The 15,818-nt window shown below is 35.1% G+C and overlaps 1 protein-coding gene and 1 long non-coding RNA gene across 2 annotated transcripts; both read right to left on the bottom strand.

Annotated features, from left to right (window-relative positions):
* Positions 1 to 3,226: 3,226 nt before the first annotated feature.
* On the bottom strand, positions 3,227 to 8,346 carry LOC135767322 (macrophage mannose receptor 1-like). Its single transcript, XM_065276963.1, has 4 exons — positions 8,263 to 8,346; positions 4,109 to 4,172; positions 3,662 to 4,030; positions 3,227 to 3,573 (listed from the first exon to the last, which is right to left on the bottom strand). Exons 2-4 carry the CDS (start codon positions 4,137 to 4,139, stop codon positions 3,227 to 3,229), a joined length of 747 nt encoding a protein of 248 aa, XP_065133035.1. The 5' UTR covers positions 4,140 to 4,172; positions 8,263 to 8,346.
* Positions 8,347 to 12,758: 4,412 nt separating this feature from the next.
* LOC135765191 (uncharacterized) lies at positions 12,759 to 14,090 on the bottom strand. The gene is made up of 4 exons (XR_010540529.2): positions 13,996 to 14,090; positions 13,766 to 13,829; positions 13,601 to 13,699; positions 12,759 to 12,893 (listed from the first exon to the last, which is right to left on the bottom strand). It is a non-coding gene; the product is annotated as an uncharacterized lncRNA (long non-coding RNA).
* Between the last annotated feature and the right edge of the window lie 1,728 nt (positions 14,091 to 15,818).

Here is a 15,818-nt window from a genome sequence, read left to right as displayed (position 1 = left end):
ATTGTGTCCATTGTGTAGAAAAAAACTTTATTTAATAAAGCCCCCCCCATTGCAATTGTTTTATTTCAACAAAACATTGTATTTTTGTAAAAAACCTCAGAAGGAGAAACATTGTAGATTTATTTTCACAGCTTTCTTTGCTCATATTTACCAATATTTATATTTTGGTAAATATTTTTACCAATAATATAGGGTGCCAATGTTTTTGTCCACAACTGTATATTTTATGTATATAGTACATTACAATAATTTATAAAATGTAATCTGCATTATGGTTAGTTTTAAATAAATCCTCAGTATAAAAGAGTGTTGTATATTGCACAGTACTGCACAGATGTCTAAGATTTACCTGAAAATGGGAAGAACATTCAGGTTGTTTTTGAACATTCAGAAACCTGCCGATTGAATTATGTGAATAATGTGACAATAATAATAATAAACTTTAACTTATAGCTCTATTTTAAAGTCATCATAAATCAACACACAAAAGAATATAAACAAACTAAGATTTTTTTAAACAGATGTGTACACTTGCCTTAGATATAGTAAGGATTCTAGCTGCTAAATTTTGAACATGCTTCTTTATTATTATAATTAATAAAATATTTTATTTTAGTAGTTGACAATAACTAAATAATTTTACTATCATTATGTAATTTGCATTATGCAACTGTATACACCAAAAGCATTTACCATTTGCAATAAGTAGCTTAGAAAATGAGGAAAATTAGTGTACCGTCTTAATTCCATAGAGATTTCATTTACCTCATGGTCACATCAATCTCTTAAATATGAAATATGTATGGTTTATATTTTCTTGAGGCTTTTCTTAAGTTTTACATTAAAAACCACAGTTCAGGGGTGCTTATCACATGTAGTACTTGAATTGACTGTGACTGTGCGTTTACTCAGATGAAACACCTCGCCATCTTCATCCTTTCTCCAGTTTATCCGTGCGTACGCCAGTCCAAGGCTGTTTAGCTTTTTATTTATCTATAGACCAGCAAGAAAAAATCAAAACTTCATCAATCATGACACAATAGGCTACAATAATAATAAAAATTGATTTACAGTATGCGATTCAATAGTGTACATTGGTTCCACATGATTGAAAGCTAAAATGAAATGAATGTATAAACCCTACTTATTTACTTTACTTCACACAGAGGAATCCTAACAGAATCAGATAAACTTTATTTAAACCATTAACCCTCTAGGGTCTAAGGGGTTTTTAGGGCCCTGGGGAAGTTTTGACCTGCATTGACATTTGTGCTTTTTCAGTTGCTTAAAAACATATTAATGGCAAAAGTCTCATAACACTGTGTTCATCACAAACTGGGCTACAATCTTATATGATCAACATGTATGTACATGTTTGTATTTTTTAGAGAAAAATGTTTGTGCATGGTTTTTGAAAAGTCACATTTTTAAGTCACTGATACAAGTCCACAAAACTAATTCTAAACATGTTTTCCCAAGATTTTTCAAAATGATGTGAAAATCATTCGGCCTACTCATTCACATAAAACAATATATTGATTTACAATTTCTAAGACACTTTTGCTTGGAAAAGGCTGTATGCGTGAAGATGGGAAAGCTCCTGAATAATCAGTGATTGATATATATAACATGTTTAAGTGCTATGAATGGGTCCCCAGTGCTTCCATCAACCTAGAAAATGTGTAAAAGATTAACCCAGTAACTTAGTTCTGGTAAACCATTCTCTACAAGCACATGAAAAAATAGTTTGTTGAAATTTGGCTCTCCTTATGATGTCATAAGGAGCTCTTATTATAATAATACCACCCCTTAATCTGCACTATCCAACCACAGCACTGCCATTTAGTGCAGAGAAAAGCACAATTGTTTTTTACTGCAACAAACCACCATCATTGTAATCAGGGTTTGAATTTCATCAGCTCATTTGCATTTTCAAGGACACATCCCAAAAATGGCACATTTTTGCACACACCTACAAAGTGGCAAATTTAACATGCTACAATAAATTATTTATATTGTATTTCTAGCTAAAACTTCACATATGTGCTCTGGGGACACCAAAGATTTATTTTACATCTTAAAAAAGTCTTGTGCCATGGCCCCTTTAAAGTCATTTTACTGCACATGTGCACAGATTGGCAAGGACCATACATGACTTTGTAGAGTTAACACAATAAAAAGTAAATTATGTTGGATTAACATGTCTTTATTAAGCAAGGGACTTAAAATTCTTTATCAGTTTATTTGAGACTGAAGCATGTTCTTTCTAAGTGACATTTCCACAATGATTCGGTCTTTAACTCATAAAGAACTGTAATGTAAATTTTTTAGGTTTACAGACTTGTCCTCATTAACTCTTTCTGCGCCCTTGACAAAAATATTTGCATAAAAAGTGTTCCTGATGAATTTTTATGTTAATCTATGATACCGTGATTATCCATTAGATTATCCACTTACCCCATTTATGAAAAAAACTTAAGCCAAAATGTTATTTGCTAATTTTAAACTCTGTATGTTTCGATAATCGTTCTAAATCTGATCTCTAACAAAATTCCTTCACAAAAATGCAATTATTTCATCTTTTTGCTAAAAAATGTATTTAAAAAAAATTAAGAGTTTATAAGCAAAGAAAAAAATACATAGGATAAAACATTTTTCCCCGTTTGTTTGTTTATTGTTTGTTTGAAAGTATAGGGTCTTTTCTTTCATTTGATATATTTGTATGTTTATATATTTTTGGAAAAAAAATTCCTTGAAGGCATTTTGTGAAACTTTTGTGAAATAAGGAAACGTCATTAAATCTGAGGGGAAAATTATGTCAATCATGTATTTACAGACATTAAACTTTGACTGGGGTCAAACTGACCACAAAGAAAATAAGGAGGGTAAGTTATTATTTTACACATTAACATTAATTTGATGACAAGATTAAGACAAACCTCATTCATATGGCAGTCTGCAGTAAAGGATCATTCAAGTTGGATTTTACATCATTGGACAACTTCAGTCTGACAGTTTGTCTTTTAACTAACTTGGCCTCTACAAAAAATAAAAATGAAAGTTATATATAAATATATATATATTTTATATGTGATATCAGTTTATAAGAGTTATTGTTTGCTTTACATGGTTGACACTTTGGCAGAAAGAAGTTGTGTATTTAAGTTAAACTGGTTTGTATTTTTATATGTGTTCACTGTTATTTTTAACCAATGACCTTTGTAATTCATTTCTTAAACTCGCCTCCATAGCAGATGAAATGGTACTGTTGGTCACAGCTGTCTCGAACCCATTTCCCAGAATCAGCAACCAACATGGCAACACAGTCACCATAACTCTCCAATGGATGTCCTGCTGCCCAGTTTTTAAAGGTGAGGTTCCACTGATCAGACCACTGCCAAGAGTCCTTGAACAGACCGATCCAGAAGCTAAACCATTTTCCAACAACTGCATGTAGCTGTTGCTGCTCTTGAAAATTGTGGACAGTGGCCAGATCAGTGTGATACCGTCTGCAGTAACTTTGAGCTTTTGTCCAGGGTGTTGCACTATCTATTCTGACATATCCAGTACTTTCTGTTGAAAGATGCAAAATAAAAACAGATCTCAGCTCTTCTTCTCAGTTAAACTGAATGTTAACATAGTCAATAAACTGACTACTTACCATTGTAACATGCAAAACGTAAGAAGTATTCACACCCACAATCGTACCAAGCATTATTGCTATTTGAAACACAATCTCCTCTTCCAAAGGGTTCTCCTGTGCCCCATGGACTGTACTGTGAAATGGTATCTTCTCCATTTGACCAAACCCAACGATTATGTGCTGCCTTCTGCAGTCCAATCCACACTGATCCTCTGTACCCATCCGTTGCATTCACTAAATTTATCATCCTCTTCATATCACCCATCGAGTCTACAGTAGCCAGATCAGTGTATCTCTCTCTACAGTAACTCTGAGCATCTGTCCATGTCATACTCTTGTGTATGTACTGATACTCTCGCCAAAGACCAGAATCACTGCACAGAAGTCCTGTTAAAATAAAGATGTTTAAATATATCCCTGTGCACACATATACTTGTGAAAACAGATTTAAATGATAAAACCAACCTGACAGCAGAAGAAGCACAAACAAACTCATGTTAATAACTGCTGTCACAGCAATCACTGCACACTGAGAGGAAGATCAACAATGATTTTCAATGAGTTTCAGATGTACTGTGGATGTACATAACTTGCAATCAAAATTAGAGTTGGGTGATGTATTGGATGTGATTGTCATGCGCTCCTCATTAGTGAAGCTCTGTGATTAGTGGTAAATCACCATCACCTGCTTTCAGCTGGAGCGACATTTACTACACAAAGCTATACACTGCGGGGCAATTTTGCATTCATTATCACGGAAGAATCGCCTGTGATAATGAATGTGATATTGCCTAGCTTGCCAGTGAACTATGGCTATGTGTAGTAAATGCTGCTGTTTTTTGTTACAAACCTATATACATTTTTTGTTCTGATGAACATGAAGGAGGTTGGGGAAGGTTTGTAACCAAATCCTTTATGAGCCCCATTCGCTTCCATAATATAATTGTTTCCTAGTATGGAAGTCAATCAATCAATCAATCAATCAAATTTATTTCTATAGCACATTTTGCCGACAAGAACAGTCTCCAAAGTGCTGTACAAAGACAATAGAAAAGCACACAAGTACAAAACCACAATCATTTAAAAGAAATAAATAAAAACAAAATAATAAAAGACACAGGACCACATAACTCAGGCAGTGTTAAAAGCCAAGCAATAAAAGTGGGTCTTAAGACGAGACTTAAAACATTCAACTGTGGGGGCCGCACGGACCAGAGGAGGCAGAGCGTTCCACAGTCTTGGGCCAACTGAGAAGGCCCAGTCCCCCCTGGATTTGAGTCTGGAACCACAAGCTGGAACTGGCCATTTGACCTCAGTGAACGCGCCAGTGTATAAATTTGGATGAGGTCAGTGATGTACTGAGGGGCCAGAAATGAGGCGAGGATGGGGGTGATGTGTTCGCATTTTTTGGTTCCAGTTAAAAGTCTAGCCGCAGAGTTCTGGACTAACTGCAGGCGTGAAAGTGCATTTTGAGATATTCCAGTATAAAGTGAATTGCAGTGGTCCAGACGTGAAGAAATAAAAGCGTGCGTGACTAGCTCAAAATGTTTCAACGTTAAAAAAGGTTTAATTTTAGATAAAAGCCGAAGATGGAAAAAACATGATTTAACGACATTGTTAATTTGTTTATCCACTTTAAAATCACCGTCTATAGTGACGCCAAGGCTGGTGGCTGTGGGATGCACATGATTATTGAGGGAGCCCAAATCAACCAGAGTCCTAATGGGACAAAATAACATTATTTCAGTCTTTCCCTCATTTAGAATTAAAGAATTCTGAGCTAACCAAGCCTTGACATCACTTAAGCACTCAAGTAGGGGTGTCAGAGGAGCATGATCATTTTTAGTGAGTGGCATGTATATTTGGCAATCGTCTGCATAAAAATTATATGAGATACCATGTCTTTTAAAAATCACACTGAGTGGGAGAAGATATAAGGCAAAAAGAATGGGCCCAAGAATTGATCCCTGGGGGACTCCACAATTTAAAGGAGCAGTGGACGAAGTGGAGTCCCCCACTCTAACAGTAAAACATCTCCCAGACAGGTAAGACCTGAACCACTCTAGCGCTGTTCCTCTGACACCCACACAATTTTCCAAACGAGATAAAAGTATTGTGTGGTCAACTGTGTCAAAAGCAGCCGTTAGGTCTAAAAGTACTAAAACAGCAGAATCACCCGTATCAGTTATTAAAAATAAATCATTAAAAACCTTTCAAAGTGCAGACTCAGTGCTATGGAAGGTTCTGTAACCTGACTGGAAAGTGTCAAGAATGCAATTTGCATCTAAAAAAGGCTGCAACTGTGCAAATACACTCTTCTCTAAAATCTTCGACAGGAATGGTAATTTAGAGATTTGCCGATAATTTGATAAAGTTGTAGGGTCAAGACCACTTTTTTTAATCAGAGGTTCAACAACAGCCTTTTTACAAAAAGATGGCACAGTACCAGAGGACAAACTGCCATTGATGATTTCTCTGACATAGGGGCCAATAGTCAACCAAACCTCTTTAAAAAAACGAGGAGGAACTGTATCAGTGGGAGAAGAGGAGGGTTTTAGTGTATTGACAATTTCTGTAAGAAATGACAACGACACAGGCTTAAACTGATTAAAAATATCAGAGCATTGTGTCATTATAGGAAGATGATAAAGGGGGGAAGATATATTGGCTCTGATAGTAGCGACCTTGTTATTAAAAAACTGCAGAAAATTTTCACATGTTTCACGTGAAGCTTCCAATACAGTGGTAGGAGTGGGATTTAAAACTAGACCAATAGTTTTAAACAGAACTGCGGGCTTATCTTTATTATTTAATATGATATTAGACAGATATTTAGTTTTTTCAGCTTTAACAATATTCTGATAAGTTCTCCAGCTATCTTTAAGAATTTGGTACGACACATGAAGTCCGTCTTTTTTCCACCTGCGCTCCGCCTTTCTACACTCACGTCTTGCTGCACGTGTGGTGTCATTAAGCCACTTCTCTTCTTTAATTTTCGGGCGAATAGACTTCATTGGGGCTACAATGTCCAAAACATCAGTACAGGTGGAAGTAAAAGCTTCCATAAGTTGTTCCGTGTCTAAAGAAGAGGGTTGGCTTATTTGAGCTTGAGCTGACGTAAAGAAAGAGGAGAAATCAGCTGCAGCGGAAGGCTTAATAAAACAGCCAAAGCGTACAGGAATGGGCCATTTTATATAATAGTTTAGATTAAAATCAAACATGACAGGACTATGGTCAGAAAATACTGCATCGCCCAAAAAGACATTATCTACAGAAAAACCATATGACAGTACAAGATCTTAAGTGTGTCCGTGCATATGAGTTGGACCAAAGACATTTTGTACCAGACTAAAGGCATGAACCAAATCTAAAAAGTCTTTAGCCATTGGCTTGGTTGGACAACAAACATGTACATTAAAATCACCAACGATTAAAATCCTGTCATAGTTAATCCTTATAGCAGCAATGAAATCAGAAAATTCTTCAATGAGTGTCAATTGGTTACAAATATTCCCTAAAATGTTTTTCTTCATGTTCATCAGAAATTTTTTTTTATATAGGTTTGTAACAAAAAACAGCATTTTCTACACATAGCCATAGTTCACGGCTTTGCATTTTAATTCACATAATTCCTACAAATTATGTTGTCTCTCAAAAACGTATTACTCCTAAAGAGAATGATGTCTGGACTCTTTCATCAGGGGTTTAAGGAAAATATAAATATGGTTTAATAGGTAACAAATGCATTTTCTGAGAATTTACATTTCAAGTTTTACTGCAAATGTCACGTCCATAAACGCTGGAATTGCTCCCCTTTTAAAGTGGGGCTCAATTTAGTCTACATGCAAACCTGCAGCACCCAGAGTCTGTTCTGTGCCAGTCTGATGCAGGTCACACATAAAACGAAAAATGGCACGTAAGGAACAAAGTTTTTTAAAGGTATACCAGGTTAATACAATGGGTCATTTTGTTGCATTGGCAAGTTTTTCAGTTGCGTGGCATCAGATCTTTTGAAGATATCGTCATCAGAATTTTAACACTGACATTCCCAACACAATCTTAAGTTTCATATGAATTTGTATGACTAATTTCCTACATTTTCCAAGATTTGCTTTCATCCCATCCCTGTGACGTTGGGTTTAGAGACGAGGTATAATTAATATTATTATTTTATGATTCACTTCGCACAAAAATTAATTTGAATTACCCCACTTGTAAAATACATACAAATTCCCATGTGATCAGGTTGACATTCCAAGCTAATATAGAGTTAATTAGTAAAAAATGTGTAGTAAAAAACACTAACCTATGCAGAAATATGTGGATTAATTAAACAGAGAATAAAATTTGAAACAAATATAAAGTTTACATTAAACACATAAGCAAACATTACTTAAAACACAACAGGCATTTATGTATATGTCACTCTCACAGTTAAATGAACTGCTACTGCCCCAGTTTGTGCAAAGTTTTGAGAGCCAACAAAAGTCGATTGACAACTCAATCTGGTTAGTCATGGTTACAAATGTATAGATAAAAAGTTTGCATATACAGAATGTTGTGAGGTAACACTAGTCGATAACTTGATTTATTAAACATTGTCAGAAAAAAATTCTTACCTCAAAATATTTTTTTGTCCTTTTAACTTATGTTCTATGTTTATGCTGTAGAGTCAATAGAGACGGCTACTGTTATAATGTTTTAATCCCTTTTGACTTTTTCTATTGGTTAATCTGATATTGTTACCCAGCAGTAAACACTCCCAGGTCTCCCTACCTAATCTTAGTTTTGGATAACCCAGCCCCCTGACCAACATGAAAGCTAGCACTTGATCAGCTTGTGTTTGGATCACTATTGTAATGAATAATATGAAAGGTGGTTCAACAATTCCTTCAAAGTGATAGTTCACCCAAAAAAACATAATTCTGTCTTTATTTACTCACTATCATGTTGTTATAAACCTGTATAAATTTCTTTGTTCTGATGAACACGAAGGACGATATTTTGAGGAATATTTGTAACCAAATCTATCATGAGCCCCATTGACTTTAATACTAGGAAAAAATAATATTGTAGAAGTGAATGGGGCTCATGAACGATTTGGTTACAAACCTTCCTCAAAATATCTTTCTTTGTGTTCATCAGAACAAAGAAATGTATACGGGGTTTGTAGCACCACGATTTGTCAAGCTACTTTTTGTGTGTTTTTATGGGATCAAACCCATGAACTTTGCATTATTGCTGACATGATGCTTTAACTGAGCCAGAAAACAAAATATTATTGCATGTCACCACAACGTGTATGTGATATATTTACAATGTAACTATGTCTGACTTACAGTAGATTACCTTGTAAGGAAAATTTTGCACCACCAACATCGAAACCCCTGAGGATTATCAAATAGGGACTGAGTCACCTGTACAAGGTGTTTTATTGACATTTAAAAGACAAATAAAGCGGCATCAAAAGAGACGACTTAATTATTTCCAGGTGCACAGAGATTTTGCACACTGAATCACATCACTGTAGGGCTCCTGTTTTGTGTATTAAAATTATTTTAATCAGAACTACACACATTCAGATACAGAGAAGAACAAAATGTCTTGTACAAAGAGTGTCATCTTTGGGATAATTCTGTCTAAAATTGTTAAATTAAACCAGGGGTGTTCAATTCTGCTCATGGCGGAAGAGCAGTTCCCCAACCCTGTTACTTCAGGCCATTGGTTCTCAAACTTTGACGGTGCGGTGGGTTAGTAGCATTATTTAGTTGAGGTTTACTCACACAGAACTTATGATAAATTAATATATTTAATTGTTATGGCTGGCTTAACATTAAACAGACCAGACCCAATATTTAACCCTCTGGGGTCTAAGGGGTTTTAGGGCCCTGGGGAAGTTTTCACATGCACTGACATTTGTGCTTTTTTCAGTTGCTTAAAAACATATTAATTGCAAAAGTCTCATAACACTGTGTTCAGCACAAACTGGGCTACAATATTATATGATCAACATGTGTGTACAAGTTTGTATTTTTGAAAGAAAAATCTTTATGCGTGCTTTTTGAAAAAGCAACATTTTTAAGTCACTGATATAACTCCACAAAACTCATTCTAAACATGTTTTCCCAAGACTTTTCAAAAAAGGATCTAGTAGTCTAGAGTTTTTTCTTCAAAATGATGTGAAAATCAGTCGGTCTACTCATTATAAAAATAAACACAGGGTTTGTGTTTGGTTGGCCAGCGAGAGGTTTACTTTTGTGCAGTAAAAAGCTCAAAATAAGGTCTGCCTATCGTTGTCTAGAGTCTTTTTTGTGTTTTTCTAATCATTATAGTAGAAACATAACAGGGACAAGCGTGATAAACTTATTAATGTTTGTTTACAGCCTTCGCCGCCATTACTGCCTCACGTGTTGATCATGAAAGCAGTACAATGTTTACACACGCGGGTGATCCTGTGTTTAATAAACTTGCTGTGCGGAGATACACGCTTAGACACAAGTAAATAAGGATTGTACTGTTTGCAATCGCGTATTTTATAATAATACCAAAAAGCGCATCGAGTTTCCTGACTCGTGTGTTTGTGTATGTGCGTTCCTATCGCGTCAACTGTTTGACGGAAGACAATGAAAACACTCGCGTCTGGAGATACTGACACACATACGCAAGTAAATAAGGATTTAGGTGTCATGTTTGGAGCACTCGGATAAAACAACAAGAAATGGAGAGACTGGATTGTGAATTGCGTATCCATTGACTGCAGTAGGCACAAGTTATCCATATGGATATCTCTACTCGTTCACTTCAAAGGCGCGGGGGTGTGGCGAACTCATCTCATTACAGATAAACAGGTAACAGGAGATAGACAGTACCTGTCCTCGTTCTCATACAGTTTACACCGAATGACAATATCTGTTTTCGATCTCACATCATTTAAAATCAGACATTCCAAGCATTATGTAGACATTTATCTTTTGTTTCTATGACAAGTATTCGTTAAAGGAACACGCCCACATTTTGGGAATTTAGCTTATTCACCGTATCCCCCAGAGTTAGATAAGTCCATACATACCTCTCTCATCTCCGTGCGTGCTGTAACTCTGTCTGACGCAGCCCCCGCTAGCTTAGATTAGCACAAAGACTGGAAATGCATGGCTCCAGCTAGTATACTGCCGCATGGGCGGCAGTGCTTCGTCTTCAGAGAATATAGTTCTCAGTATGTATACTGTTAAAAGATCGCTGTGTCTCATATCACCTTGTTATTTGTACACGGTTTGACTATACAAATCACAACACATAAATAGGAAAATGATCGCGTTATTTTGTCACTTATTGGGAGCAGTATACTAGCTGGAGCCATGCATTTCCAGTCTTTGTGCTAAGCTAAGCTAGCGGGGGCTGCGTCAGACAGAGTTACAGCACGCACGGAGATGAGAGAGGTATGTATGGACTTATCTAACTCTGGGGGATACGGTGAATAAGCTAAATTCCCAAAATGTGGGCGTGTTCCTTTAAGTTACAGTTTATTTTTCTGATGCATTTCTGAAAGGACTTCACAGAGGGAGAGAGAACAAGACGCGCGTCATGTTTATTTTCTTAATTTTGCTAAAAGCACAACATTCTGTTTTTATTTGGAGTGGACATAAAAAAAACTAGACACTTTAACAATTTAAAAGATGTATAAATCATATCTGTATGTCCAAAATCAGCAGAGTAATCTAAGTCTCTTTGCGGAGTGATTGAAAAATAAAGAGTTCGAGAGTGTTAACAATGAGCCAATTTATTATCAAAATATGTTTAACAGGAAATCAAACAAACACAAATAAACATCTAGGGAACATGCAGATAACATCCCCGGATGTGTTCTTGATCCTTCCATTTTATCGAGGATGCACAGGGCTCGCAAAATTTCAAAATTCCTGGTAGACCTTCGGGTTTTTTGGTAGCCCAAAATGAATATAAAGGAGCCCGAATATAAAATGCATTATGTTTAATGTAGAATATTGATAAATCCTGGATTTCCATGCAAGCCAAACGTTCCTGCCCATAACAATTTTGGGTTCCCAAAAAGTTCCACTAACGTTATTTTTTGGTTTTTCAGAACGTTATTTTCCAAGGCTTGTTTTGGTTAGCCAGTAAAGTTTTCTTTAAGAAAATAGAACGTTATAATTCAATTATTCTATTAATGAAATATTATATGAATATATTATAACAGGTTATTTTTAATAAAAAAATACCTCAATACATCATAGATTGTATTTAGTAACACTGTATTTTATCAAATATATAAACAACCAGTGACTTCAACACAATATAGAAGACTTAAAACAGATCTTACCTACCACAGCAGTGTAGCTGCCTCTCCGTTATTAAAATTTACAACAATTAAAAGCTTTTAACACAATTTAAGTTACTAAATGAAGAAAGAGAAATAAGAAATCCCTAGATGTTATACTGAGGTAAAAAACGAAATGTAAAATAAATGATCATTTCATTTAGGCTACTTTAGATTAACAAATCAGTTTAGTGTTAGCCATGTAGCTCTCTGTTTACAAACAAACCCAGTCGGCATTTCAACGTTGATTCAACGTTGAATCAACGTCAGGTACCAACGTTGAATCAACGTTGGATTACCTTTCGGTTTTGCAAAAAATTTCAACGTTGAAATCACGACGTTGTTTCAACGTCACACTTTCAACATAGGTGAATTATGGTTGATATCATGACGCAATTTCAACCTTCTATTTCCTTGTTGTTTTTAACACTCAATATAGATTTTTACCTTACACTGCAATACTCACTAAATTATTTACTGTAAACGTGTCATTTTTAGTGCAATTATCATATGAATGCAACTTGCTACGCATAACTTACAGTACAACCCCATTCATAAAACTAAACACTTAAGGAAGGTAAAGTTTAAATGTGGACAAATAAGATGGCAGGTGCCTACCCTTTCGAAATAAACATGAAAGCAGCTGTTAAAAATATTTTTTTATGGATAAAACACATTCTTTCAAACAGTTTGTTTTCCAGTTAGTAGTGCAGAAGTGGAATTTTCTAAATATAGAATAAAATCATAAAATATGAAACAAAATCATGTTTAAAAGTAATTTTATTAATCTGAATAGAAAAACTTTATTCAAGAAAAACTGCAAATATGAATTTTGTTGTTGGTTTAGTTGACAGTCGTCTTATGGCCACCACCACACATCTATTCTGGCTCATGCTGTACTTAATACGATGACAGCATCTAAGGAGGGAAAAAACACAAGATATTTAATTTTCAAAAAATGCTGCATTTTAGCCCATGTACAAAAAATCTTGTTATTGCACATCAGGGCAAGATGTGTTTTCTTTGATAGTCTGACTTGAAACATTGCATAACCATCTGATGAAACAACAAAGCTGTTGTGTTTACAAAGATGACAATGAGGTTCAATTAATATCATCTACAGTGCATTCAGAAATCATACACCTTTCACTTTCAATTTTATGTTGTTGCATGATACTGTAATTGTTTAGATATTTTTACAAAGTAAAAACAGAATTTTAGAAACTTTTGCAAATGTATGAAAAAAGAAAACACATCATATTTACATTATACATATTCAGACCCTTTGAAACAACATCTGCAATTTAGCTCAGTTGCCTCCAATTTCTCTTGAGGTTGCTGAGATGTTTCTACACCTTAAATCGTCCTGATGAACACAAAGATTTTTTAAGGAATGTCTGCAACCAAACTGACCAGAAGCACCATTGACTTGCATAGTAGGATAAAAGAATACCATGGTAGTGAATGGTGCTTCTGATCGATGTGGTTACAAATGAATCCAATACTGAATGCTTAAGTGATATTAACGTTATATTTTCAACACCCCTAAATGAGATGCTTAACAAAGCAAACACTGACAGGTTGCTTTACGTTTGGGTCAAACAGCCTTTTGTGTAGTCCCTTACCAATGAAATCGAAGATGGACTTCAGAACCTCTGGACTGTCTGTGTAAGCCTTTAAACTCGCCCAGACCAGCAAGGCATCTTGTTAGCAGACATCCTGACCTGATCAAAAACTTTTGATTAGGAGATGTTCTAATCCTATTTTTAATATACGTTTTACAAACTTACCACAGGTTATCTGGCAAAGCGACTTACGAAACAGCATCTTCCCAAATCTCCTCTTCAGGCTCATCTTAGCGATCATTGCATTTGATAAAGTTTGGAAAAAGAAAAACAAATTTCATTAGTATAGAAATATAAATGTTATCTTTTGGTTAGAAATACAGAAAACTGTGGCCCAAGTACAACTTTTAAAGAAATTAAGAATGTTTACATTTTGTCATAACACTATTCATTACCTTTTAAGAAGGAATGATTTGGGGATCTGGAAAGACACACTACTTCACCTCTCTGTATTCTATCTCACGTCTTCAAATTGCATGTTGATCAGCCTACAATTTAAACCACATAATAAAATAAAAACAAGTCATAGCCCCTTTTAAAAAGAAAACATAAATTAAATCTTAATTATTAGGATTAGTTTAATTAATGGCGATATCCAGATAAATGTCAATAAATATTGTTGAGTCATCTCGTCGATAAAGAGAAAACGTTGTCTGAGGAGTTTATAAGTCAAGTTCATACGTCCGCTATTATCCACTGGGTGGCGATCTTACCCAACTTAAACACTGACGCATTCACTCAACACTGAAAACACAGCGTGTGTAAGTTCTGATGGCTCTGAATCTGATCTCTTACTAAAGTTCTTCACAAATATGGAATTATCTTCGCTTTTAGCTAAAAAATTTGAGAGGTGATAAGAGAACAATGAAGGTAGGATGAATGAAAGTTTTTTTGTTTGTTTTTGATTGAAAGCGGATGGTCTGTTCTTTCATTTGATATTTTATGTTTATTTAAGAAGATAATTTTTCTGCAAGGCATTAAACTGAAACTGGGTGGCAACTTAAAAAAAAACCGCTGACGGGGAAAGAGTTCAGCATGCTTCCAAGCATATTTGATCATCACTTCAACAGCACAATATAAATGTTAATGGTGATTTATAAAATAAACACCACAGTCTTAAAACATATTTTCATTGTGTCTTTGCTGCATCTCTGTTGGTTGGAACTGCGCTCTGTTTCAGTCACACTTGATTCTGAGGAACTACTTTGTTTGGCGGAAGAGTAATATTTGTACTAATATATTATACTAATTACAACTTATTTGTGTTTTATTTTATAAAATCCCGCTAACGTTATGCATATGAAGTAACCGTTTTATAAACGCAATAAACCCCTTGAAGCGTTGGGTTACCAGTGCATTTTATAACAGCTAAGGGGGTTTTAGGCACTCCGCTTCACGTCGTGCCTAACAACGCCCCTTAGCTGTTATAAAATGCACTGGTAACCCACTGCTTCTCGGGGTTTATTGCTTTATTATATGCATTGTAAGGTTTTAGGGGAGACGCTTCACAAAAAAAGAAATGGTAAATTACGGATTTCTATTACAACATGGTATCTTGGTGGTGCATTACCAGGGTAGGTGGTAGCTCATTGACAATTAAAAAAATTATGATTAAAGCCATAATACATAAAGTAAGAACAAATAAATGCTGTCATGTACACCACCACAAAGACCCATTTTTTTCTGTCTATATGAAGCCTCTATAAACTTGCATCAACATCCACTCTGAACACTGGATTAACTTTTGTCTCTGTCTACTGAAAACAAAGGGTTTGAAATATGTAGGCCTACATACTGTAGAAGGAATAGTGGCATACAAAAGAAATTAATTGCTGTGCTGAAAAGTAACCATTGTATCCTAAATTAGTTTCTTATATTTTCTAGAGATGTTCCGATACCATTTTTCTCTTCCCGATACCGATTCCGATAACTGGGCTCAGGGTATCGGCCGATACCGAGTACCTATCCGATACCTGGGTGTGTATCTGTAAAATATACAGCTATACATACTACTAGAATGGATATAACTGTTTTATGGTGTGCTTCAGACTTATTCCTGTATAAAACATGAACAAATACATACAGTGAACTAGGGTATTTTTATTATTTGAAAGACATTTGACAGTAATATTTATTTTTCCTAAGAGAAAACGAGCCACAAATCTAACACTGTACACTGAAAGGGTATTTTAGTTTTAGAATAATTTGAAAAATCTAC

Source organism: Paramisgurnus dabryanus, chromosome 6 (assembly GCF_030506205.2).
Source record: "Paramisgurnus dabryanus chromosome 6, PD_genome_1.1, whole genome shotgun sequence".
Classification (NCBI taxonomy): Eukaryota; Metazoa; Chordata; class Actinopteri; order Cypriniformes; family Cobitidae; genus Paramisgurnus; species Paramisgurnus dabryanus.
The sequence above is the reverse complement of the archived record's forward strand: the minus strand, read 5'-3'. Positions and strand labels throughout refer to the sequence as shown.

What these genes read in the sequence shown, in the direction of transcription:
- LOC135767322 (XM_065276963.1), bottom strand. Translation starts at nt 4,139, where the DNA reads ATGAGTTTGTTTGTGCTTCTTCTGCTGTCAG. An exon ending in TGTGCTTCTTCTGCTGTCAG is followed by an intron (nt 4,031 to 4,108) that starts GTTGGTTTTATC and finishes TTATTTTAACAG; the next exon opens with GACTTCTGTGCAGTGATTCT. An exon ending in ACGTTTTGCATGTTACAATG is followed by an intron (nt 3,574 to 3,661) that starts GTAAGTAGTCAG and finishes ATCTTTCAACAG; the next exon opens with AAAGTACTGGATATGTCAGA.